General features: G+C 40.6%; 1 protein-coding gene across 1 annotated transcript; it reads left to right on the top strand.

Annotated features, from left to right (window-relative positions):
* The first annotated feature begins 455 nt into the window (after positions 1-455).
* cdc42ep3 (CDC42 effector protein (Rho GTPase binding) 3) lies at positions 456-11,268 on the top strand. The gene is made up of 2 exons (XM_036574532.1): positions 456-1,254; positions 9,479-11,268. Exon 2 carries the CDS (start codon positions 9,704-9,706, stop codon positions 10,694-10,696), a length of 993 nt encoding a protein of 330 aa, XP_036430425.1. The 5' UTR covers positions 456-1,254; positions 9,479-9,703; the 3' UTR covers positions 10,697-11,268.
* Positions 11,269-25,763: the final 14,495 nt, after the last annotated feature.

Below are 25,763 nucleotides of genomic sequence, written 5' to 3'. Positions count from 1 at the left end.
ACAGCACACACACACCAATATGTTTGCACTTTCAGTAAAACACTGTAAAGTAAAGGCTGTAAAACTGATGGTCTTCCCACCACAAGAGCTTCATGGAGTGTTATTGCACCTTGTCTTTTTGTATGCTGTCCGAAAGGTAATTCATAACTGTCTTGCAGCGTCAGTGAAGAGAGATGTTATCTGTTGTAATGATTCCGGCAAGGCTGTGTTGCATCTCTCACAGATGCTTTAAATGGGTTCTGCTGTGCTATTTGTCAAGTGCCTGCTCTCTCTCTCCCCCTCTCTCTCCCTCTCTCTCACTCTCTAAAGCAATTAATCAGGATGAATCAAGGAGATGAGAACATAAGAAGGGCTATGAAAGGGAGAATGTGGGGTTAAAAAAAAAGAAAGTTGGTGTGAGGGTGTATTTTGGGGAGAGAAAGAGAGAGAGACAGTGGGCGAAGGAGAGAGAGTGAGTATACAAAAGAGAGAGAGGACGAGAGTGTGCAAAACACTGTTAACATTGAGAGACTGACTTCTGTTAGATTTACAGTGATGTTTAAATGAAACTGTAGAGAAAAGGAGTGAGAGGAGGAGAAAGAGGTAGAAGAAGAGTAGGGGAGGGTGGATAGAAATGCTGTATTTTTGCTGTTTAAACAGCAAAACAGCAGTGTGTTTTGGAAAGGGAAGGACGTGGAGTGTAGCAGTGCTGGCAGAGCTTCTCTATCTCCATCTCATGCTTCACACACACTCTCACACACATGCACACAAACACACACACATAGCTCCTCACAGTCAAAGGCATCTAGCCCAGAGACAGCGGCAACTCAGCCAGGTCCTGAGATCCTGCAGGAGAGAGGCTGATCGAGGCAAAGGGATTTCAGCAGAGCTGACACTCAGACAGACAGACAGGGGCAGGTGCGAAAGGAAGAGAGAAAGAGAGAGAGAGGAGGAGGAGGAGGAGGAGGAGGAGGAGATTTCTGCCCCAGCAGAACGGAGTGGAGAGGAGCTGTGCACAGCTCTACAGAGGAATTCTAAAACAGCTGTCCGGCAGACGTCCCGCCTGCGAGAAACGTACCCTCGAGGGCTGAGAGACAGAAAAAGGGTGAGAGAGAGACAGAGAGAGAGAGAGCGCAAGAGAAGAGAGAAGACTGGGACTGCGACCCATTACACCACCCAGAAGTTGTCTACAATTTGGGACAGTAGCTTTTCAGGACGCAAGCCACTGCGTGAGAAGAACAGAGAGGGATTAACCTGCAGAAGATACCTAAACAGGTAAAAGAAAAAAAACATTGCAGGTTAATGAGGCTGATTTGCTAATAGTCAGTTGTGAATGCTGTGCTAATATTCTAATATAATGATAATAATAACAATATTAATAATAATATTGATAATAATAATACTCTGACATGGTACTACTGGGCTGACATTTGAATTATGTTATACTGTCTTCGGTATATAATGACTTTTGCAAGACTGAATTATATGATTACATGTCAGAATTACTATTCTGATAGTACAAGAAATGAAAATACAGAAAAAATCCTTCATAGAAAATGAATTCATTTGATGCATGCAACACGCAAAGGTGTGTTTAGATGGCTTGTGCTCCACGTAGAAACTCTACTTGGAGAACAAGCCTACTTTGTACTGTTTTCTATGTAGAAACTCTCAGAGTCGAGAACCAGCAGTGTCGCACACATGTGTAGGACGTAGGCAGCAGAAGTTGAGCATGTGCCGAGCAAATATCCTTACACCCCACGACAAGGGGCCCAAGCAGTGTGAGAGAACCTGACACTTCTTCACTGCTCTCCAGCAAGAACTTTCCCGCTCACCCAGCACATTACAACCAGCTGTTTAAAGGAATAGCTCAGTCTTAATAGAATTAGTTCAGTCTCTTGCTAACAATGAATGAAAGTAAATAGCCACCTATTTGCATTATGCAAACAGCTGTGCTAATTTGTGGCCACTAGCTTCCATTCATTGTTTGTGATGTTAGCAGTTAGTCCTTTAAAACCAGAGAGCAGCTATTGTGTTATTCTGTGGCGGCCAGGAGAACTTGGACAGCTCTATCCCAGCTGTTTTGACGTTCCCTCCATGTTTCTCTCAGCCTTTCTGATTTGAGCCTCAGCCTGCGGCAAGCCAAAGACAACACAGGGCTGAGAACAGGAGCAGAGGTGGACGGCAGGGGTGGGAAACAAATAAAGACAGCGGGGAATAACAGACGAGGCCGAAAGTAGAAGAATACTTGCTCCACCCTGCCTCTCTCTCTGAAGGCCCAGAACTCTCTAGCCCTCAGGCCTCGAGAGGAAGCGCCTAGCCTGCAGTATAATTAAGGCTCTCTTTATGTAACAAAACTGGAAAGCCAAAGTGGAGGAATGTGGAGCGAAGGCTGCCATTAGCTTATATGCTATTAGCCTTTAATCTCTTTTATTATAGAGTGCAAAAGAGGGGTCCCTTGTCTATCTGTGGACACTGGGATGCAAATGGTTAAGCGCGTGTCTGAAGTAACACTACAGTCACTCCAGCAACATGTTAGCTGTTCATTTATTCTAAGACATTAGCTGTATATAGATAACATAAGAATCTCAGTGCTGCAGTTATTCCTATACAATGCTGATGGACCTCAAATACAGCATCAGCAGCAACAACAACAACAACTGCAGAGCCCCAAGTAGCCCCACATTTTCAGCCAAAAAAGGCCAAGGTCTAAAATAGGTCAGAGCGAGCCTCAAAGACAGTGCTGTTGCAGGGGCTAAAGCAAAATCTGCCCTTGAAACGCACCTCTTCTGTGTACAGTGAGCCCGAACTGCAGAATGTCATCATTGCACTTGTTTAGACTACAGCATGTTCATGCTCGCTCTAATAATAAGCTGACCCACATACCCTGCACGTGATTTAATTACCCAGATCCAACAACGGATGGCCACGCTGACACCCCACCCGATGAGATCCATCACGAGGACCCCCACTTACCCTCTCGCTCGCCCCCCTTCAGCCCTCACTTCTCCCTTCCCCGTCTCTGTAATTAAACAGCACCCTCTTAGTGACTGGAGCAGGCCCAGGCTTTGGCTCCCGCTCAGCCGGATGGGAGATACACCGGTGACCCACTGACATGCAGGCCTCATGCACCACTCTGGAAGACTGAAATAGCACAACGCTAGCACTTCTGAAGAGAGTGTAGGGAGATAGAGATGTGGACTAGAAATGGTCACATTTTGCTGTAGAAAACCAAAGACAATCCAGGCCGGCCACCTACCACTTTGTCACTGCTGTTGAACCAGTTCAAAATGCAAAATGCACAAATAAGGATTCCAAATAGGGTGTCCCAATTTTGCTTCCATAAAAAAACAAGGTTCTATGCTAATGAAAGGTTTTTACTGGAAGTCTATGGACAAGCCAATAACTTTTTGAGGAACCTTTAATTTTAAGACTACATGTAGAACAGGGTCTGCATTCACAAAGCATTAGAGTGCTAATCTAGATTCAGTTTTTGTGATAATGACTATCATAAATCTGACTGCATACCAGCCCAGGTACCCAGCTCTGGTCCTGGAGTACACTTATCTTGCAAATTTTAGCATTATTTCTGCTTCAATATGCTTACTTCGTTGGATTATACATGTTAGAACAGGGAAAACACAGAAATGTGTGGGCAGGTATACTCCAGAACTAAGACTGGGAAACTGTAGTATTGGAGAATATCTAGAAATGACATGGTGGTTGAACAAATTGCTGCTCCACATCCATAAGTTAATCTGAGTTTTGCCACTGGGTGCATCAATAGCACATTGTTACTCAAATGTAGCTAAGGTTCAGCTTATGGCAGCATTGTTTCTTACCATCTGGAGATTGCCACGATTGCTGGAGGGACTGACAGACTGTGCATTTATTTCTGACAAGGTCTGACATTCTATTGATGTGAAACATGAGCATTGAGTCCTGCAGTCCATCCGGAAGTGTTGGGTTTACACTATACGACATGATGCCTTGACATTAAATCCCACTCCATTTTCTGTAGAGCATCCTGCATAGCATTTGCTGACATCCTTCCTGCCTGCTCTGGAGTGATTTTGCTTTTGACAAGCCTCTTCTGATTTATTGTTGAAGGAACAGCTTGATGAAACTTGCTAATGCGGCAAATGGAAACTTAGCCATGAATTGCTAATTTGTGCTTTTTTTTTCCTTTATCGAGTGCCCCAACTATGTCCTCCTCTATAATAAATCAGTGGATGCGCATTTTTTAATTCACCAACTCACTAGATGCATATTTTTGATCACCAGAGAGTGGGTGCAAATGATTTGTTTGACTTGCCACAGCAGGTAGTCTTGCAGGATGTGAAGGCCTACAGATAATCAATAATTGGGCCAGGCTAGTCCTGTCATTTGCAATGACCTTCCGTTCGGTTGCAGGACTGCAGACATGGCTTACTCTCTCTCTCTTTCACTCTCTCTCTCTCTCTCTCTCTCTCACACGCACACACACATGCACACATACATAGTCACACTCACACAGTTTCTCTATTAGAGGAGAATATGGATGCAGATCAGAGGGGTGGGACTGAAATGGTGGTGTGAATCCAACCTGCTTCCTGCTGTGTGCGCATTAGCAGCCAAGGTCAAGCCTCTAAGAGCCACTGAAACAGAGTGGAACGAGGGAGTTGGTTGGAATGGGATGATAGAGGAGGCTGAGCAAGATGGAGAGGACAGGATAGAAGGAGAAGAGTCTGACGAAATAGAGATAAACAAGCAAAAAGAGATGAGGATGGCAGTGAAGCTCTGGAATAATTGGGATGCAGAGTTTAGCTCTTTTAGCTGCACCTCCCCAAGCACTGCAGTGTTTCTTGCTTTTTTCCCATCTCACTGCTTTTACAATTTAAGGACACAGATGCATAAAATTGCTCCACCCACACTTTCATACTGTCTTATAGTCTAATCCACCCATTTTAGGCTCGGACAACTGACACACTAGCATACAGTCCTCCTATTTCTGTTTCCTCACACATGCACACAGTGCTTAGAGTTACTATATATAGCTCTTGGGGTGCTAGTCAAGTGAGGTTTAAGCTATTTGTGTTGAAATGCATCAGTATCTAAAAATGCCTTTAAAGACATGTGGACCCATTGCCCTTAGGGCGGCTGCTAAAAGAGAACACACATATTCAAACACACACACACACACACACACACACACACACACACACACACACACACACACAGTAGGCTGCACAAAACAATGTCAGTCATTCAGGCTATGTTAGTAGGAACAGACTACATCATTGTCTAGAGGCCATTCTCTCCCGTACACTGTCACGAGCTTACTGTACCCCAGCCCGTGTCCGTGTTAGCTTTGATACTGTTTACCCCCTCTGTAATTTGTTAGCATTTTACTGAAGGAGAGTCATGTATCCTGAGGAAATGGAATTTCTGCTGTTTTGTAAACAGCGTCCTCAGTGGCTGCCTCTTGCTGTATTCAGAGACAACAACAGAAAAGTCTTTTAGTCTTGTCGTTTATTCTGGGGGACACAGTTCCTCAGTTTTTCATCTCTTGGCAATTGCATACACAAACGGTTCAGAGGTGTGCAGGAACTTGCTCATTTACTCAGTTACATGTACTTAAAAGCCCTTTATTCTATTTTTTCCCTACATTTTTCCTACTGATGATGTTTGTGTGGGCTTATAAACCAAAAAGTCAATTAATCTTAACATGAACGTTTTCCAATTTATATTTATCCCTTAGAATTAAACAGACTGTTTTTGTTACTTTTTTACTTTTTGTTACTTTTTGTTGCTTTTAAGATCGATATATGTAGATGATCTCTGTTCTGATTGGCTTCCCTCTGTTGTGCTTCATTCAAAAATCAGCCCTGGTTGAAACACTCCTTATGACTTGAGCGGGGACTCCACGTCCTTCCCTCTCCCCCTGAGCAGGGATCAACTGCTGTAGGCTGAATGTGCAAATACAGTCATATGCAAAAGTTTGAACACTCAAGTAAAATGACGTTTTATTGATTTTCTAAGTGAATATAAGTTAACACATCCTCTACAGGGAACTTAAATACACTTTTCTGCAAATTTTAGTGCAGAATTTATATTTATTTGCTTTTTTATATTGTAAATATAAAAATAAAACGTGCCACAACTTTTTAAACTTTAACAATGTTCACATTCTACATCAAAGTCTTTTGTTAAAAAAGGAGCAAGCAAAATGTAGTTTTCCATGATTTGGGGCTTTAACATTTTGATGGATTTGTAGTTCTAGATTTGTGTGTTTAAATAAGAAACAAAAACAAAAAAGTTTATTCATGAGGAAAATAACCTAAAAATAGAAGAATAGGAGCAAACAACACCAGTTCCTATGCAGATAGATGCTATGTATTACTCCTGCTCAGGGTGTTTTTCAGGCATTTTGGCTGTGTTTAGTTTACTTTTACCTCTGGCTGAGTTAGTACTCTCTGAAGTAACACTATTCTTATTCAAGTATGACTATGACTCAAGGATCACTTCTGGTTCAAACGATAATGTGCTATATGAGGTCAAGGTCTGATGGGCTGCACTGCACTGGTGCTTTGTGGCACCCTGCTGACAGACACAGTTTATCTGGTCAGTGTTATCTGCTCAAAGCGCCTGAAGGCTTGGGGTGCTTTTCGGAGTGAGGTCCTGATGGCAGTGGCTGCTGCAGGAATGTGGATGTTTTTTCAGTCGTACTTATTGGGGTGGACTTGGCCCAGCCACTGCTTTTGTGATAGTTTGCAGTCTTGTCGGTGAGGGTCAGTGCTTAGAGACCTCTCAAAAGTAAATATGTCTATAAATGGGCAAGCATTCTGCCTCTGCCTCTCTCTCTTGCTCTCTCTCTCTCCTGCCCTCCCCTCTCTTAAGCTCTTTCTACTTTCACTATCCTAACCTCTATAACTTTCTCCTTATCGCTTCAAATCCTCTCAAGCGCTGTGCTTCATCATCGTGTATTTGCCCTTAAGTATCAGTTTTGTCCAGAAAACCTTTCCTTTGGCCGGCGGTAAAAGCACTTCAGGATGAATGTGAAAACAATAGGAGACGTCACAGATGTTCATAAAAATATGAAATTAAGCCTAGTTAAAATCATAGTAGGTCTCTCTCACGTGCTCTCTGCATAGCAGTGCAGTATCTCTCTCCCTTGAGTCCTTCTCACACTGATCCCGCTAAAGCCCCGTCGTCTCTCTCGGACCAATGTGGTATCCAGCTGGTCCGTATTAGCACATACTAAACAGGAGCCAGTCTGGCTTTGAGCCAGCTACAGCTTGGGCCCCTCAACTTTCACTTCATCTTGGTGTTTTATTCTGATCTTGGACTGGTTGCTACAACCTTTCTCGTAATTGTTAAGGTCTGGAATAGCAGGTCCAAAATCGGTATGCTAGCGACTCTTCTATTTAGGACCATCATCTGCTGTCCATCCCGCTAGTCTCCCTCTCTCCAGATGCTCTATGTGCAGATACGGCTGTAGGTCCATGTAGGGTAAAGTGATACCTTTATTGGGAGGTTGCATGACAGGAGTTGTACATCACCAGCGACAGATCAGCGATGCTGACTGGGAAGAACGGTCCATAAATCTGTCAAGACTGGGCAAGGGTGTATTGGGTGAAGCCTGAATGGAATGCAGTGTGAAACGTCAGCAATGATTGTTCCACATGCCGTGTCTTAGGGTAAGCACACAACAAAGAATTTTAGCCAGAATTTTCAAGTCACAAACATAACAAGGACATCACTAAAGACAGAAGTGTGCATTCATCACTGACAATCATCAAACATTAGATGATCAGAGACATTTGTGGTCCTTGCCTGACTCTGGGGAGGATATCAGACTGGTTTGATTTCATCTCTGGACCTCAGCCTTGGCTGCTGTAGTGTGAGCCATGCAATGATCATGTGCACCAGAAGAGTACAGTTGCAAACAAGACCAGAAACTGGAGATTTTTCACTGGATTTTTTCTCTGATGTGAATAGGCTTTTTCTAAATTTTAAATTATATATATTTTCTCTAATAGGTAAACCACACCTGGGGACTGGGGACACTTTGTTTCACTGAGGCACGAATCAACCAGACCACAAAAACGAACCACAAATGGAAGTGAAGGTGGTCTGTGTTTGGTCCGTTTGTGGGTCATTTCAGAGTGGTCTGAGGTTATTTGTCGTACTTGAGTCAGTGGTCTGAGACAACTTAAAACACTGAGATACACCCTGGACAGGTCGCCAGTCCATCGCAGGGCAGACAGACAGACAAATACATCCACACTCACAATCACACACACATATTCACACCTAGGGGCAATTTAGCGTGTCCAGTTGGCCTGACTGCATGTCTTTGGACTGTGGGAGGAAACTGGAGTACCCAGAGGAAACCCACGTAGACACGGAGAGAACTCCACACAGAAAGTACCCTGGTCACCCGGCTGGGAATCAAACCCTGGCCCTTCTTGCTGTGAGGCGACAACACTACCCACTGCACCACCTTGCCGCCCCATGTGATAACCACCTATAGCTAATTTAATGGGTTCAACAAAAAAAATCACATCCTTCATAAATCATGTGACACCCAGTAGATCTCCTTTGCTAGGACTGTAAAGATCCTTTGGTACAAGAAAGACAACAGCATCTACAGGAAGAGATATGGCTCTTTGTTGACTGTATGTGTGGTTATGGTTATGGTTTTAGCAATACTTCACTGATCTTTAAAAAAAACAACATTTGTGTTGTCTGATATACAGCAAAAAGAATTGGTCTCACTTTATTTGGTTAGTTCACTAGAGTCCCCCATAGATTATCTACAGATGTTCAAATTGTTAACAAACTATCTGTTGAAACTCAGTGGATTCTAAACAATGGTGGGGTTAGGGTTAGGATTTGGACCAGGGTTAAGGCTAGGACCAGGGTTGGGTTTAGGTTTTGGGTTGAAGTCAGGGTTAGGATTAGAGCAGGTTTAGAGTTAAAGAAAATTATGGTCAATTTAGTAGATATTTTGTTGAATGTAACTTGAAAGTGAATTAAAGTGGACTGTCCAAATAAAGTGTTACCAAAAGATTTAAAATGTCTTACATAAAATACACTCTCAATAAAAAATATACTAAACTGTCAATGTCACATCACTGGGGTTTCATCTCCAAAAAGGCTTTTTTTTTGTTGTTGATTTGCATTGAGTCTATACACTCTGTCTTTATTCCAAGTTTTTTTTTAATTTTAAAACAGCTTAGTTACAAAAAGGTAGAGATTTATACTTTTCCCCTGGAGAGGTGAAAGTAGTGTAGCTTTAAAACTCATTTAAGGTACACAGGGTAGACCTTAAAGAACATAATTATTCCTTTGAGGGTATATTTACATTATTTGTACCCTGATGAACAAAAATGTACATTTACAGTACCTTTTGTTGACTGTGTACAAGTATGCTGATTCACAGAAAGAAAAAAGCATCCATAATCAAGTTGGAATATCTGGACTTTATGACAAGATGTCTTCTTTCTCTCTTTAGGTAAAGAACAACTGCCATTAGGACCAGAACATCCTGACAAGCCCAGTGAGGATTGATGACAATTTCTCTGCAGACCTAAAACCAACCGGTCTTTGAGAATGTAACTCCTGACCTTTCCTGAGAGGAACTCAGATCAGCATTCATTGTGCAACACAGGGTCTTAGGGTTCAGAAACATTTCTCTTCCTCTTCTCTTGTGTCACGGATTCGCTGTTGTGAGACAGAGATGCCAGCCAAAACACCCATCTACCTGAAATCTAACAACACCAAGAAAGGGAAGAAATGTCGCCTAAGAGACATTCTGTCCCCAGACATGATCAGCCCTCCGCTGGGAGACTTTCGCCACACCATCCACATCGGAAAAGGGGGTGAGTGTGACGCCTTTGGCGACATGTCCTTCCTGCAGGGCAAGTTTGAGCTTCTTCCTGGGAAGGGTGGCATGATCCGACCTCCGTATGGCACCCACGGCGAGTTCATGCGAGCTAACAGCGCATCCGATGCCTCCTTTATAGAGACTCCTTCACCCATCCTGAAGAACGCCATCTCCCTCCCGACCATCGGGGGCAGCCAAGCTCTGACCCTGCCACTTATCTCCACCACCATCTTTCCCATGACCCGGGACCCTCTGGATGACCTGGCTGGACCTCCCACTCCTCCTGCCAGCTCAGAGGAAACAGATGACCTGGACATCCTTCAAATGGAGACCCTTCTTCAGTCCATTACCATCTTCAGACGTGACCCCAGTCCCGTTCCAGAGGAGATCAGTGAAAAACCCACATTCTCTATCAATCTTGTGGAGAAGCCACCAGCAAATAAGACACCCAATCACAACAATATGCACAACATTAAGAATGAGAACACTGAGAAGCCATTAGCGACATTCTTCATCAATGGCAACAGCAACGAAAACGGCAACAGTAATGGAACTGGCAGCTGCAAAAGCAGCAGCAGCTGCAGCAATGGATACAATCACAGCAACAATGACACAATCTTTCAGTATGAAAAAGAGCTGGCCAGCATCAGTGGAGATTGGGCAGATAGAGATAGTGGCGTAGAAGAGGGCCGCATCTGTGACTTTGACTTTGAGCTCTCGAAAAGCAAGAGCCTTTCTCAGGAGTCTGTTACCCAGGTCAATGGGTCACTGCTCTCCCTTGAACTGGACCTGGGCCCCTCCATCCTGGATGAAGTACTCAATATCATGAGTAAGCCCGAGCCTTGAACAGTGCTACTGAAAGAAGTATGAAGAGGAAATGAGAGACTTGCCAGTCAAATCAACACGTATGGTGTGCCGTATAGGTGTTCAGTGTTGGAAATGAACTGAAGAGGCAAACCCTTCTATATTTCTCTAAGTATGTTTTATCCTCAGCTTTGTCCTTCTTGGCTTACCCATTGTTTGTTTCTCTTGTAGTGCAGGGCATGGGAGATGCATGCTTTATCAAACTAAGGCAAATTACACACCTGCCATTGTGCCTTTTCTGTCTCTGTTAGATCAAGAGTTTGATGTGCTTAAATACCAGTTCCATCATAGGTGTAAATAAAGGAGGTTCATTTTAGTGTATGCTGTTGTTCACTAATGCACAATGTATTACGATAATCGAAGTAATAATATTTCTCTATGAGACATATGTACAGCTGTGTGAAATATTTCCAAGCTTAGCCTGCATCACAAAACTCAATGTACAGATATATTTATACTGACTATTCATTAACCATGCTAAGCAAGCATCAAAGCATATACCTATGTTTTTACTGTGTGGAGCTAAATATGAAATAAATGAGTAAATGAATAAATATTTCTTTTTGATACTTCCCATGCTGTAACTGTTGGGAATTGTGCTTTCTTCTATACAAATTCATAAGAGTGAGATCCTCCACAGCGATATTTTCCATTTAGTCCAAGAAATCTTGGAAGATGGACTCCTTGGCTAACGGAGTATCAGGCAGTCAGAGATCAAAAATAGAGTAACCTTCTTTGTCTCTCGCCTCTGGCATTCTTCTAATCCCCCTGACTGCCCTGCAGTGGGCTCAGAGGAGGCTGAACACTGCATCATTTCTACAGTGATAAGCCTGCGCCATTTGTTGCATGTTGCAGGGACAGAGAGAGAAGAGGCATTCTCTGCATTCCAGTGAGGCAATGCAAGTGCATAGGACAGGCCATAAATAAACTGCGTGGACTCCCGCAAAGGGCCATACTCTGTGGTTGGGGTTAGAATCGTAAAAGCTAACTGCCCAAAGGCAAACATTTTCCAGTACAAAGAATGAGATCTCTAGTCATTACATGCAAAAAGAGTGATAATAAAGGGGTGTCAATCCAACAATGTTAAAACAGTTGTAAAACCAGACAAATGTAATCAACCTAGGTTGGCATCTGTTTAACATTCCTGTCTCTCATCTTCTTTCGGAGCATTCATCATATTTATCTGATCAAAATATGTCTTTAATAATACTAGAAAGCTGCGGTCAATTGCTTAAAGGTTACATTATAATGCCAGTCATAATCCCAATTGTTTGCACCCAAAAGAATGAAATGTTAACCAATTAACGTCCATGTCTGTCTTTTTACTATTATCTTTGGTCTATGAGCATGTCTGAGCACATATCTGAAGACATTTTTCAAACTGATTGAACCATATGGCTAAAAAGTTACATTTTTATAAGTTATCATATTATATCTAATCTTTTTGGTCATATACATATGGACATATGGACTACTACTCTATTTTTTGTAAGCATGAAATGTACTTCTAAGCAAAAATAAATAAATAATAATCAAATAGGACAGATGTTCCTTTAAGCTAATATAAAACTTAATCACTTTAGACCAGGCTGTCCAAAGTGTGGCCCGACGGCAACGTAGGCTCATAAAGAAAGAAACCCCACCCATCACCCAATAAGAAAACATTTTTTTATACCATCTAACCTTTCAATGCTTATTTTCCTTTCATAAAGTGTTTATGTGACAAAATAGTGTAATGTTATAAAATATATATGTAAAAGCTCAATTTGAACCCTACCTACCTTCTTTATTTGTATAGTGTTTTGGCGTTTTGGCCCTTGGCCCACCATAAGAATTGCACTTTGGTCCCACAGGCAAAAAGTTTGAGCACCCTTGCCTTAGACCAATCAGAACATGTCCTGTTGCATTTTTTCTTTGCTCATGCTAAAACTAGGTGTTGTACATGAAAAGTTTGTTTAGTTTCCTAACATTTATTTTGTTTGCTCATTCAGTGTGACAGAACTCTAAAGTCAATGCCCAAACCCCAGTGTTTTGTACATTAATGCTATTGGCTGGTTGTGGTCCGGCTTAAAGCCTCTGGACAATCAGTACAGAAGTAAACATGGCATCTGCTCAGTCGTTCTCTTCATGCTACATTCCATCTGCTTGTTTCTGGTGTTTGAAAGCTCATGTCATGTGTAAATCATTACTTGGGTATTTTCTGCATTGTTTGGCAGAGATGCGGTTACATTTCTTTTATTTAAAGAAACCTCAGTGTATCCATAAACACAGTGGGTCATCCGAAGCATTTTGCGCTGAAGCTGTGTGTGTCTGACCAAAGCAGATGTGAGGGCTCTATATTTACCAACAGAAATGTGCATATTTTGCCATTCCCGTGAAAAAAGAGTTTGACTCGGTGTAGCTACAAATCAACCCACTGACCCTGGCTCAGAGCCTCTACTAGAAACCTTACAGCTGCACTAATGACCGTGTTAGTGCCCTCAGTGATGCGTCACTAGCGTAATGACAGTGTTAGTCTGTTCTGAGGCATACTCTACAGCATATGCTTTCGAATGATATTAGAGGTTTTACTGAGGATTTAGCTCATACTTCAGGCTTAAATGTGTATAAACACGCTATCTGTTTTTAGAGTCGTTTATATGCAGTTAGTGAATGCAAACCAAGATTAATAAACTTGTGCTGGACACAGACTAAACACTATCAACACAACTTTCCTTTTCCTTATTTGCACTTTTTGTCAACTCAACTCAAGAATGGCCATAAAAGATCCAATTAGCTAGTTTTGAGACAGCAGAGCCTTAATCGCTACATGATGTATTTATTAAATCAACACATTTGTATATTACTTCTAGTTTTAACTGGGCTGCTGTGAGCCTGATAATAGTTCACAACTGTTAGAACAGGAGTTGTAGGGACAAATGTTAGTCAGTGACAATATATGAACCCATACTCTACATCTTTTGTTAATGTTCTTTTAAGACAGATTTATTCAAACAAGCAGTCCAGCTGAATCTTCAGTGTGAACATGACTTCACTGTGAATGGGTGGAGCTAAATTGCTGTAGCTAAATAGCTATAGATGAATATATGTAAATGGCCTTGCTTTCATCATATCATAAAAAACAACTAATTAAATTATGCATCTCAATTTGCATATATGGGCTGTTTGGATAGGGGACTGAACATAACATTTTGAAATGTTACCAGTGTTTATACATATACTGCATCAATTTAGTGAAGAAAACTCCTTAAAATGGGATCATTATTTCAATTCAGTTTTGACATAAAAATCTCATTCTGTGTCTACTATACGTTTTATTAGGACATCCACATTTAACACTTCTGCAAGTCTATATAATACATCCAGAGAGGAAGAATGGAAGGGATCTCTTTGGACTGTTGTTAAACTCCTTAAATGCCAAGGCCACAAAAAGCTCCTCTCCAATTTTTCCTTTTGAGCAAGAACTTTAGGAATCTACTTCTAACCCATTTCTAATGCGCTCTGCTCCTACACCAATGATCTAAACATCATCTCAGAATCTCCCAGTAAAAAGCAGAGAATGCCAGTAGCAACCGAGCTTCTTTATACAGCTGTATGGGTGAAAATAGCCCTGGTTTATGAGATAGAAAACAGGGCTCTATCCTCCAGAACTCTGATGTTCCCTTTCCGAAGGCAGGAACACCATGCGCATAATGTATAATGAACAAAAGCACAAAGACATGATGTAGTTTAGCAGTTTAGCTCATTTAGCACTGGGCCTGTTGTTTTGCCACATTGCCATGTTTAGTTGCTCTGAAAATGTGCATAAATTCAATTTACCTGCAGGCTTTGGAGAAAGTCATTACATGACTTTTTGCAGTGCCTTTCTTCACTTACTTCCCATGGGATAGTGAGAAGTGAAAAATAATGGTTTTAAGTGTAAAGGTGGTGTGGTTTTGGTACATCTTACTGCTGTGTGACACAAAACGAGGAAGAAGTGTTGAAGTTGAGACTTTCTTTTTCCATGTTCATGACTTATCTGTTATTACAGCCCACACGGAGCACAGGAGACAAGCAGTCAGATGGTATGGAGCACCTAGACAGGAGAAGAAGGTTTATTTTTTCTCTGTTTCATGAAAACCTCCTGGAGATTAATCCAAGCAAACACCAATGAGCAGGATGAAAAATCCTCTGGAAGATATTTTTCTTCAAGGCCGGTGTTTTTGTCTGGAGTAGGTGCTGTGTTTCATAAAGACTGGATTAGTCATGCAGAACAGATCACATTGGTGAGTGGAAAATACAACATATCCCCCTTATAATGATACTGGTGGGATATAATTCAGGATTTCAACAGCTTTGTTTTTCATTTGGAATTCAAATTAAAAAATGAACACACAAAATCCATAGAAAAAGGTAATCATGTGGCAAATAAGTAGATAACAAAATGGACGGAAGTTGTACTAGCTTTTAAGAACATGCTACACAATAGCAATCAAAGAAGAACCTTTCAGGCACCACTTTAACACTACATAACCCTCAGAATGGTCCAACACTACATGCAGCAACAGAGCAGTCCCTTCTCGTTTCCTGGAATAAGGTGAAACTGTCAGGTTTCTGATGAATATGCTTTGGCCCGTGGTCCAGGGGTGCCAAAGAAAGCATAACTCAAACTGGGGGGAATTTTCCACCGTCCCAAAGCAAGACCTAGAATAATGTGAACAGTGTCTTTCTGACGCCAAGGTATAACACACCGAGCTCTTTGAGACGGCACCTAACGACAGGTTTAGTAAGACATATCCTAGTTTCCTGCTCTGCTGTGGAGGACTGAGGGTGCAAACGGGCAGATACAGCCTTTTTTGCATCCTCCTCCATACATTGTTCTGCTGGGTTGACCACTGAGCAAAACCCACTCACCCATAGGGGAGGACAAGGGGAAGTGTGTTAGACGAGGCTCTGTTTGAAAGAATGAATGTAATTTCCCATATAGAGCATTATAATGAGATACATTTCTGGAAGTGGAATGGCGTTGGTTGACATGTGGATAAAGGTCTTTTGGCAGGAGAAGTGCTTTTGCTAAGTGTTGCTTCAATGGGCCAATTCAGCAAACCAACCACGGCCCAGTTCCCCCTTGTAACGTGTTCTAGACATTAAGGCATTAGCAACTCAGCTCTTTGCCATCTAAAAAACAAGAAAATGAATAAAAGGAATCTCAGAAGGCTTAAAGAGCTGTTTTCAACTTTTCAGCATTCCCACAAAATGGTGTGCCATCATTGTTTGCAGCTTTTATTACAACAAACCTTAAAAATTCTCAGTAGAATTTGGGTTTATTGTTTTGTTCAGAAAGTATTAGAATGTGGGGGCAAGAAAATGAAAGCATGAGACAAAAACAAAGATGTTGCTGCACAGCGGCAGAGTTAATGAGGGTCAGAGTTACTGAGCAGTTATAGAATAGTTGTGAGACTGAACACTGTATATAAACCACTGTGCGGCCATGTTGATTGCTGTTTGTTAGCCGTTTCCATGGAGCCCGTATCTCTGGCACGTGGCAGCGGTACAGAAGATGGAGCAAAGGGCACGAGCCGCAGCCTTCGAACAGTGTCATATCACAGCCAGCGTGATACAGAACAGATGAGACATACTGTTTTCAACCATATGGAGAGGTACTTCACTGCTAACCCCCCACAGAGAAACTAGTATTCTGGACTCTTTGCTTTTTGTATTGGCTTTCAAATCACACATGGGACTTTGACACATTCTATTTCAGAACACTGAAGCACAGTCAAAATAGAGACCAAAAAAGGAATTTGACTTTTTACATCTTGCATTTATTGGTACCATTTATTTCTTTTTTGTAAAAATGAATAAGCTTAGCATAAAAAATAGATAACCACTGATTGTCCACAGAAGGGAAAGGACAGAAATAGATCCCAACCCAAGAAGTCAATGTAATACTGATATCTTGTATTCTATTTATAGCACCGATATATTAGGTAAATCGTTAGGCTTCATACATTTACTTCCAAGCCATGTAAAATATACTTAAATCTTACATGGTATTTGCCATGAACAGTCACAGAAATCATTTCAAAAGCAAAATGAAACTCACAGTGCAACGATGCTTTGTAACATTGTGATATCGCAATGCAAAACTGACAATTTACACTGTGGAGACGTGACATTGTATCATGTAGAATGGACATCTATGGCAACTGCATTGCTAGAATGGCAAAGTTTGCAAATTATCAGCACTAATCAACAACTCACTCTAGCACTCCTCCTGTGTAAAGCTGCCTTTCAGCTCAACTGTCCTTGGTAAGTTGTGCTACTTTTTTTTTTCATTAAATTTTTTGTTGAAAATATGTTTTTGTTCGAAATATATCATTTATCAGAATATGAAACTGTAAACCCAGTACAGTGTATTGAATGGAATTGTGGGCTAAGTGTACCATAAACACCCCAATTAATAACTAAATAAAATACATAGATGAGCCAAAACATTATGACCAACTAAAATGCTGTTGGTCCTCCACATACCACTAAAACAGCTCTGACCCACTGAGGCATGGACCCTCAAGACCTCTGAAGGTACCCTGTGATATCTGGCACCAAGAAGTTAGCTGCAGGTCCTTTGAGTCCTCTAAGTTGCGAGGTGGAACCACTGCAGATTGGACATGTTCCTGTACATTCCACAGATGCTCAATCAACTTGTGATCTGGGAATTTGGAGGCCAGAATTCTTTGTAATGTTGCTCAAACCATTCTCGAACAATGTGAGCACTGTGGCAGGGCACATTATTCTACTGAAAGAGGTGTCCCTTGTCTGAAAGGATGTTTGGGTAGCTAACACGTGCAAAGAATCTGACGTCCACATGAATGCCTGGACCCAGGTTTTCCCAGTAGAGCACTGCCCAGAGCATCACACTTCCTCCAACTTATGTTCTTTCCACAGTGCATCCTGGTACCATCACTTCCCTGAGTAAACAGTGCATACATACCTGGCGGTCTACATGATGGAAAAGAAGTCATGTTCAGATGGTCATATGCCCATTGCAGGTGCAATTGACAGTGGACAGGGCCCAAGTGTATAGCATGACTCCTCCCTCCTTAGAACACTGCTGGTAGGTTCTCACCCCTGCAGACCAGGAGCACCCCACAAGCCTTGCTGTTCCAGCCCAGTTGTCTATCCATAATGATTTGGCCCATATGAAAGTCACACTTGCCCATTTCTCCTGCATCCAACACTACGAGAACCAACTGTTTACTTTATCTGCACCTTTTTTACTTCATCTTTGTATTTGAGTTTGAATATAATAATGAATATATGATAACACAGCACTGTTTAATGCAAAAACTTCCACATTACAAGTACTTTTTGGTCAACAAATTACCTCTGTGATGACAATACTAATTTCCATTAATCCCTCAATGGGATCTCCAGTCTTTTCAAAACCAAGCTGATGTACCCCTCGTCCCGTGCCGGGGCTGAATCTCAAACGTCTCCCTGCTCCCTACACAGTGCCCTATGTAGGATTTTGAATACTGGCTACCACATCCCAACAGTGCATATTATAGCATAAACAGCAATTTTGGATTCAGCCACATCCATACTCAACAAACTGTTTGGCTGTAGAAGATTTCAAAACTTACATAGCATGCTATTTAGGGAGTACAGAGCCATTTGAGATTCAGCCTGGGTTTAATGCTACTTGAGGCAGATCTGATTAAAACATGGACATTTGAAGCATGTAAGACATTCAAGTAACATTCTTTAGTCTTTTATATTAACATTTTACAGTGAATCATGAAGTAAGTAAGTATGTCTGATGGAGTTGTTTAGCATGTTTAACAAGCTAAGCTGCCTGGTTCGAGTTAATAATCTAGAGAATAAGTTATCAGGCCCTCTGTTTAAACAAACAAACAAAAAAAAAAACAGGTTCTTACTTCATCAGTATACTCGGTGGTCCAGGCATGGAGCATTAAAGGCAAAGATTCATTTACTAACTGCATTTTTCCTGACAAGGCACAGTAATACAGAGTTCAGTTTTTAGGTGGTCAAAAGTATTTTACGACAGCTTCAGACATGGCTTAGCCAATCACATTTTAGGAACGAAACTACCCATTTTACAATAGGAATTTGGACACACTTGATGTCTGGGGGACGAATGGCATTGTACTAAGCAGTCCGCTGATAACTTTCTAGTTACCTGTATCACACTTTGGCAAATTCAGCCAAGAAAGTCAGTTATCTTGGTGTTGTATGATATCTTTGCAGCACCAAAGCAAAGTTAATCTTAGACAATTATTTATACACCTCGGAAAAAATACAGAGGTCTGGACCTTGGTGACCTCAATGGTGGGTACTGCCATGGTTTTGGCTGATCAGTGTACATAACTTCATTCATCATTACACTGTGACAGTCAATATCAGCCCATATAACGTTATATAATATATAATATACAGTTTACAAGTCAGTCTTATCACCAAGTGCCAAATACAGCAGATACTCTAGAGTATTTTTGAAGTGCTCACCAACCATCCTCACTCCACATGCTATCACACGTCAACACTGTGCCACTGTGATATACTACACATACACTGAGTCAGCTGCCATAATGCACTGCCTTTCCAAAGCCAGAAGGGTCATAACGTAACTTAATGTCAACAAAACCGTAAGACTTCAAATTGCAAAAATAATCTAATAAATTCATCTGACTTTGCAGAAGTTTAATTTTCAAAATATTTCAGCTGTAGTCATGACTGAATATTTCAGTTAGTGGGTGAATAATTATCCCACTGCATAACTCTAAAAGTAGTGGGATTGGATGCCAATCTGAAAAGGCTTTTTGATGCACAGCACCCCATGCTTAAGGCTTTTTTACAAATCTAATACAAAACAATTTTTTTGCATGCATTATTTACTCTTTTACCTCCAAAGACCAGCTAGCCAGTGTCTGAAAAAAACTATTTGAGCACATTTTTAAAAAAGAGTTTATATTTTAGTCAGTTAAATGAGAAGAACTGAGTGGTCTGTATTTAAAGCCTGTTTTTTGCATATAAAATATAAATTATACATTAGGGAATATCAGAGCAAAAGAGTAAACTGTATTAGTGTGCCATAGACCAGCAGTGAGAACAGCGTGTGGGTGCAGAAAAAGGTCTAAAGCAGCTTACAAAGTGAGTATTGATGATAATGCAAATAAGGAAGATTTGTGCAAAGCTTCTTTGCCATGTCTGCTGCCACTGCACTCCAAATCTGAACTGCTTAACGCTCATCCCAGTTCTTCAAGAGCCCCAAAATATTCCAGATAAGGAACTGAAGCCGTTCATTAAACACCAAGTATTAACTGCTCTTCACTTTTTCATTATACTACATACTTTGAAACACTTTCATACAGCAACGACAAAAGAATTTCCAGTGAAAGTTGGAGGAGGGATAGAGGAGAGCACAGAGAACAGAGCAGGTATGGGCCAAATTCAGTGTGTGTGTGTGTGTGAAATTTAGTGATATAGGGCCAGATTCCCTGATCTAGATTATGCCTAAGCCTAGACTGAATACAATTCCTAATGGTGATTCACAGTTGGCACTGCAGTTTAGTCCAAGACTAGGCTTAATCCATATCCAGGCTCCACTTACTTACCCATATGGAGTTCTTAAAGTGTACAGTGGGTCCTCTGCAACTAAATGTAATAATTACAAAGCCCACGTCTGCCTAATGGTCAGCTATTTCAAACAATGACCGTAATAGATTATCTCCTTTCATGACTTTTTTTTCCCTATATATGTACTGGTATAAAGTACAAAGTGGTTTTATTAAAGATGGGCCACAGACATCTGTGGCTGGATGTCTAAGAGAACATAACAGACCTCACTATCTCTGGGTAAGTAGGATGGCCTTCTTTCTCCACACTTCATTCAACATGACACTAGCCAACATGGCCGCCTATCAACTAAGATAACTGAATTGGCAGTTAGTGTTCTCCTCCAAGTATGTTGATGATGTTGTGCTAATGGCAGTCTGAAATGATGTGCTGGCACTTCAAGTGTCTTGGAAGAAGCATGTGCTTGCTTTCACTCCCTCAGTGTGGCAGCATTGTGTGATGGGGGAGACATAGCTAGTGGGTGTGAACTGTCTATGACCAGACTGGGTAAAAACTCTTTGTTTATGGCTGTTTCTGGACAGAGAACTGTATTTAGTTCCCTCATCATTCTGTAAAGTTAGTGAATGTAGATTATGTTATCTGTAATTAAACATATTTGAGTATACAAAGAAAATAAATGTTTACCCTTCCTGTTAAAGTGATTATAGACCTCACATAAAAGTGACACAAGACACAGACAGAATATAATGGACCCAACCCAGGTTACCCAGAGAGTGATCTCTCTCTCTTCTTATTCATCACCCATCATTTCTAGGCACATGTTATCACAATACTGAATACTAAGCTACAGTTTTCTTTTTTGCACCACATCACTGACTTTAGTTGTCTATATGTGTATTCAGTCTTACAAGTTCAGTTTTAGAAGTTGGTTGTATTTTCTGCTTTTTACGACCCAAATAATCCCAAACACACTGAATGATGTGGAGGTCTAGACTCAGGGGGGCAGTCCCTTGTCCTGGATGACCAGCACCTTCTTTGTTTAATTTGCAAATGTTTTTCTTTTTCGTCTATTTCTTTTCTCAGTAACAACTTATTGATAGCTCCATATCCTTTCAGACCCATGTTATCTTCACACAGTGGAAAGATGGACAGAAATACTTCTTGATCTGAAGCAAGAGTGGAGCTTGATTTTCTCCTCTCTCTCAAAGACAAAAGCTTTAAGTACTGTTTATCTGATGGTGACAGTTTTGGTGGTATTCCCAGTCTTGCATGGTTGTTCCATTGTTGATGTCATGGTTGTTGATAATGTTCCATTATCTCTATATCTTTTACTGATTTTTTTGAACTCCGTTCTCCGCTTTTTTCTCTTATTTTCCTTTGACTTTCACTTTCCTTACGCAAGTGGATTATCTTATATCTGACCTTGTCAGAAATATCTCCAGAAAAATAAATGCAGAAGCAATTTTTCTGTGTTTAAAACGCAGGAGAGTACCCAGGGGTCCAGGTCAGCTCTACATTCCAGCCGTAATGGCTAAACCTTTCTAACTTTTTGCCTTTTAAGGCAAGACCTCTCTCTCTGTCTTTCTCTTTCTCTCTGCCCCCTGCTCTGTGGGGGTGCTCTGCCACTGTGACAGTAAGGGAGCTTTTATAAGCTGTCACTGCGCTGTCACACGGTCACATCTGTAAGAAATTTCCAGCAGGTTCCTCTGACCCTCACTTTCCCTCCGTGAGGAGCAGCAGCTGGCAGCCTTTCCCTTTATGCTTTGTTTAGAGTGAGATTTCACACGTTTATTCATTCCCTTACAGCAGCGAAAGGCTCAAGGTACTCCAAACCTCATCTGTTTATTTCATGGCTTTGTGCTGGACGCTCTAAGTTTGTTTCTTTCGGCTCCATTCATAAAAGAGAGGCACATACACAGAGAGGCTCCCCCACATCTCCAGGGGCTAGTCTTTACTTGTCGACCGTCAATGGTGCAGGGGCTTTGGTTACTTTACAATACCTTGTACTATCATAAACTGACAAGTTTGAAACATTCTCCAGTCTTCCTTCTCTCTGTCTCAGTTCGGTGCCATGTCTTTAGTCCATGTAACTGTACGCTTCTGCTGAGTAAATGACAAACTTCTCTTGGTGCCAATGAGCTGGATTCAATTTCTCCAATATCTGAACAAAAAATTAAAAGTCACCTCATCTTAAAATTATAACTATGTTTTTTTATAAACCATTAACTGACCATTAATAGCTGTACAACATCAGTTCATGTATATAACTTAATGCACTGATTTACCAAAATGTATAACTTTCTAATAGTGACACAAACACATATATAGTGTGTATATATGATGACAGAATATATTAATGCTGAATAATCAGATAACACGTGTGAGGTTATAACTCCTGTTAACATAACGATGCTGTCGGTACAAAACCTTGTAAACCATTTTTGCTGATTTTTAGTTTTGCACATAATTTGAAAATGCCTGTTCTCTCTTTACATCGTGTGTAAATTTCATGATCAATGGACCAAAAGAAATGGCCCAAAATTTTCTTAGAAAAAAGTATGGTTCCATTGACTTACATAAAAAGTAAAGTATGTTTTTTCTTCTCTTGGAAAGTTATCATTTTAGAGATATGAGGTTTTGTTCAGAGAGCAGTGATATGTTTGTAAAATATGTATTTTTGAGTTTTAGGCATTTTAGCAGTAGCTAAAGTGGAAACTTTACACAACACTTTTTAAATAGTTTCCTGTCTTGTACAGCGCAGTTATGCTCCACATTGCATCTTTCACATGAAGGGATCCAAAGCATGCCTGTTCCTCAAATCACGCTGTCACACAAAAATATATGTGAGAAGTGCCCATCATGAAATAGAACCATGTGCTCTTGTAATTTACACACTCATCTGGCAGCATCTCTGCACCTCTTCACTTTTCACAATGTAGAGTATTTACACCAACCAGCCACCTCCTTGTATCAACACTCTTTGTTCATTTTATTAGCTCTACATACTGTATAGGTGCACTTTGTAGCTCTACAATTACAGACTGTAGTCAATCTGCCAGCCAGTAGCTCATCTGTTGTTGCACAGTTTGTGTCAGTCATCCTCTAGTCCTACATCAGTGGTCAGTTGTCAGTTCATGGTCACAGCACGTTGTTGGCCAGATATTTTTGGTTGGTGGACTATTCTCAGTTCAGCAGTGGAACTGAGGTGTTTAAAAACTCTGCACTGCTGTGTCTGATCCACTCATACCAGCGGGGCTGACCATCGAAGAACAGACTGAAAGGGGGCTAAGAAAGTATACAGATAAACAGATGGACTACAGTCCGTAATTGTAATACTAAAAAGTGGTCCTATATGGTAAATAAAGCTGATAAAATGCACAATGAATGTAGATACAAGGAGGTGTTATGAATGAAGTGACCAGTCAGTGTATTTTTTCATTTAATTTCCCCACCATGCGTAACTTCTTCTATCACGCCATATCACCAGGTAGTTCAGGATGGCTGTGGCTGAGCGGTTCAAACCCGTAATCCCCTTATTAACAGGGCAAGGGCAAAGACTATTGTGTCAATTTGTCCAAAAATGTTAGCCCACTGTGAAAAAAGAATGTGTTGTTCTAACTTTTAAAAAGTAACATGACTGACTTAAAATTGTAAGCTCATTGAACATCAGATAATAAGTTTGCATAACAGAATGTAAGACACAGAGTGTTGTTTTATTTGCTTGCTATTTAATCCGATCAATTCAATTAACTCAAAATTTCATGTCAGGCACAGATAACAAAGTAAAATTGCGAAATGTGGACATTTAAGTTTTTCCTAACTAAATAATTTATGTGTTTCGAGTACTAACACAGTTTGTACTGGACTAACTAAAATTAACATTTTGAACCAACATTTTTCAAACTTCTTGTTCTGGTAACAAAAGAATGCTGCATAGGTCAACAAATTTAAGTAGGATTTGTATGTAGCATAAGCAAATTAACTAAGCCACTCATTCATTATCAGTCATTATCATCACTTGCTGGTCATTAGCAGAGGCTGTATGCCTTGATGCCCTTTAGTTGTACTGTGTTGAATACTGACGTAAATTTTGACGTCACCACATTTTTTTGTTGTAAAATATACATGCTTAAATAAAAAAATGTTTACATGAGCAAACTAAAAATGATTTTGTGTACACCAGTAGAGGCCTGTGTGAAGAGGCTAATTCAAAATGTAGACATGACAGGCCCATTAGAAACAGGACTCTGAGTGAGTGTGTGCACAAATATGCCCCTCTTGAAGAACATTACATTATTCAAACACATTTCAAATTTAGGATAAAACAACACATCTACCAATTTCAGATGACCTTACTCATGACTTCTTTCAGCATCGAGAAATCAGCTCTCATCCATGAAGAAAGTACATTCTGCAATATGCCATTCTGCGTGGCTTCTCTGCCAGCGTTTTACATGTGTACATGTGCTGGTGGTGTGGCCATACAGATTTCCACAACTGGACTGCAGACTTTCTAAAATGATTTGCTTTTTTAATTGTCAAGTATCACCTTGCACTGAAAGTGTACACTGGATTCGGTTCACCATTAAACCATGTAAAAATGCATGTGCCAGTTCACAATAATACACCACAAACAAACATAACTTTAAAGTTTGGGGATTGCTGAACACCAGAGAAGTGCAAGACATGCAGTAATTTCTGAGGAAATTAAAACCTTGTGTGCCCTCTGTAGTTAAACAGTGCTATTACACCAGCATGACTGACTGAAATAGGTCTGCTTCCACTCTGGTTCCCAATAGAGTCTGGCTGCAGACATTTTTTTTTTTTATACTGAGGGGGAATTTTTGCATTTTAAAGAGCAAAGGAGATCATCTACCCCATTGCTGGATAAACAATTTAAATTTAAATATATTTAAATTTGTCCATTTTGTCAAAAGCTCTGAATATTCTAACCTCTAAAGGTAAGCATATTTTTTTCTTTTTTTGGTGTGTGCCTCCCAGAAAACATATATTGTAGATTTTTTTTTTAAGAGAGATAATTTTTTGTTGTAGAAATATACTATGTCACCTATATTTTGAAATATATAATACAGTAAATACAGAGTTATGTGCTGCTGTGTGATTGGTTAGCACATTGATGGGCTGGTTGGCACATGTATCAGCCTGCACAAATGTAGGCCTATTGTCACATGTACATTAATTTGCAAGCAAACTGAACATACCTCTTAGCTTTAGGCCATTTGATGGTTAGTTAAAAATGACAAGATGCAAAATATATATTTCTATTTGCTGCTGCATTTCTTGAAATGATAACCTTTTAATTTGGTTCCAGCCATCTCCATAGCATATGCCAACCAACCCTATGTTGGTTTATGCTAGTTGGGCTTGCCTAATGTATGTAATATGGCAGAGAGTCAAAACTGTGCCAACCAACCCTGCTCTCCCCCGTAATGGCATGTCAAGACTGAAA

The sequence above is a fragment of the Colossoma macropomum genome, unplaced genomic scaffold (assembly GCF_904425465.1).
Source record: "Colossoma macropomum unplaced genomic scaffold, Colossoma_macropomum, whole genome shotgun sequence".
Classification (NCBI taxonomy): domain Eukaryota; kingdom Metazoa; phylum Chordata; class Actinopteri; order Characiformes; family Serrasalmidae; genus Colossoma; species Colossoma macropomum.
This window is presented reverse-complemented; position numbering and strand designations above follow the sequence as displayed.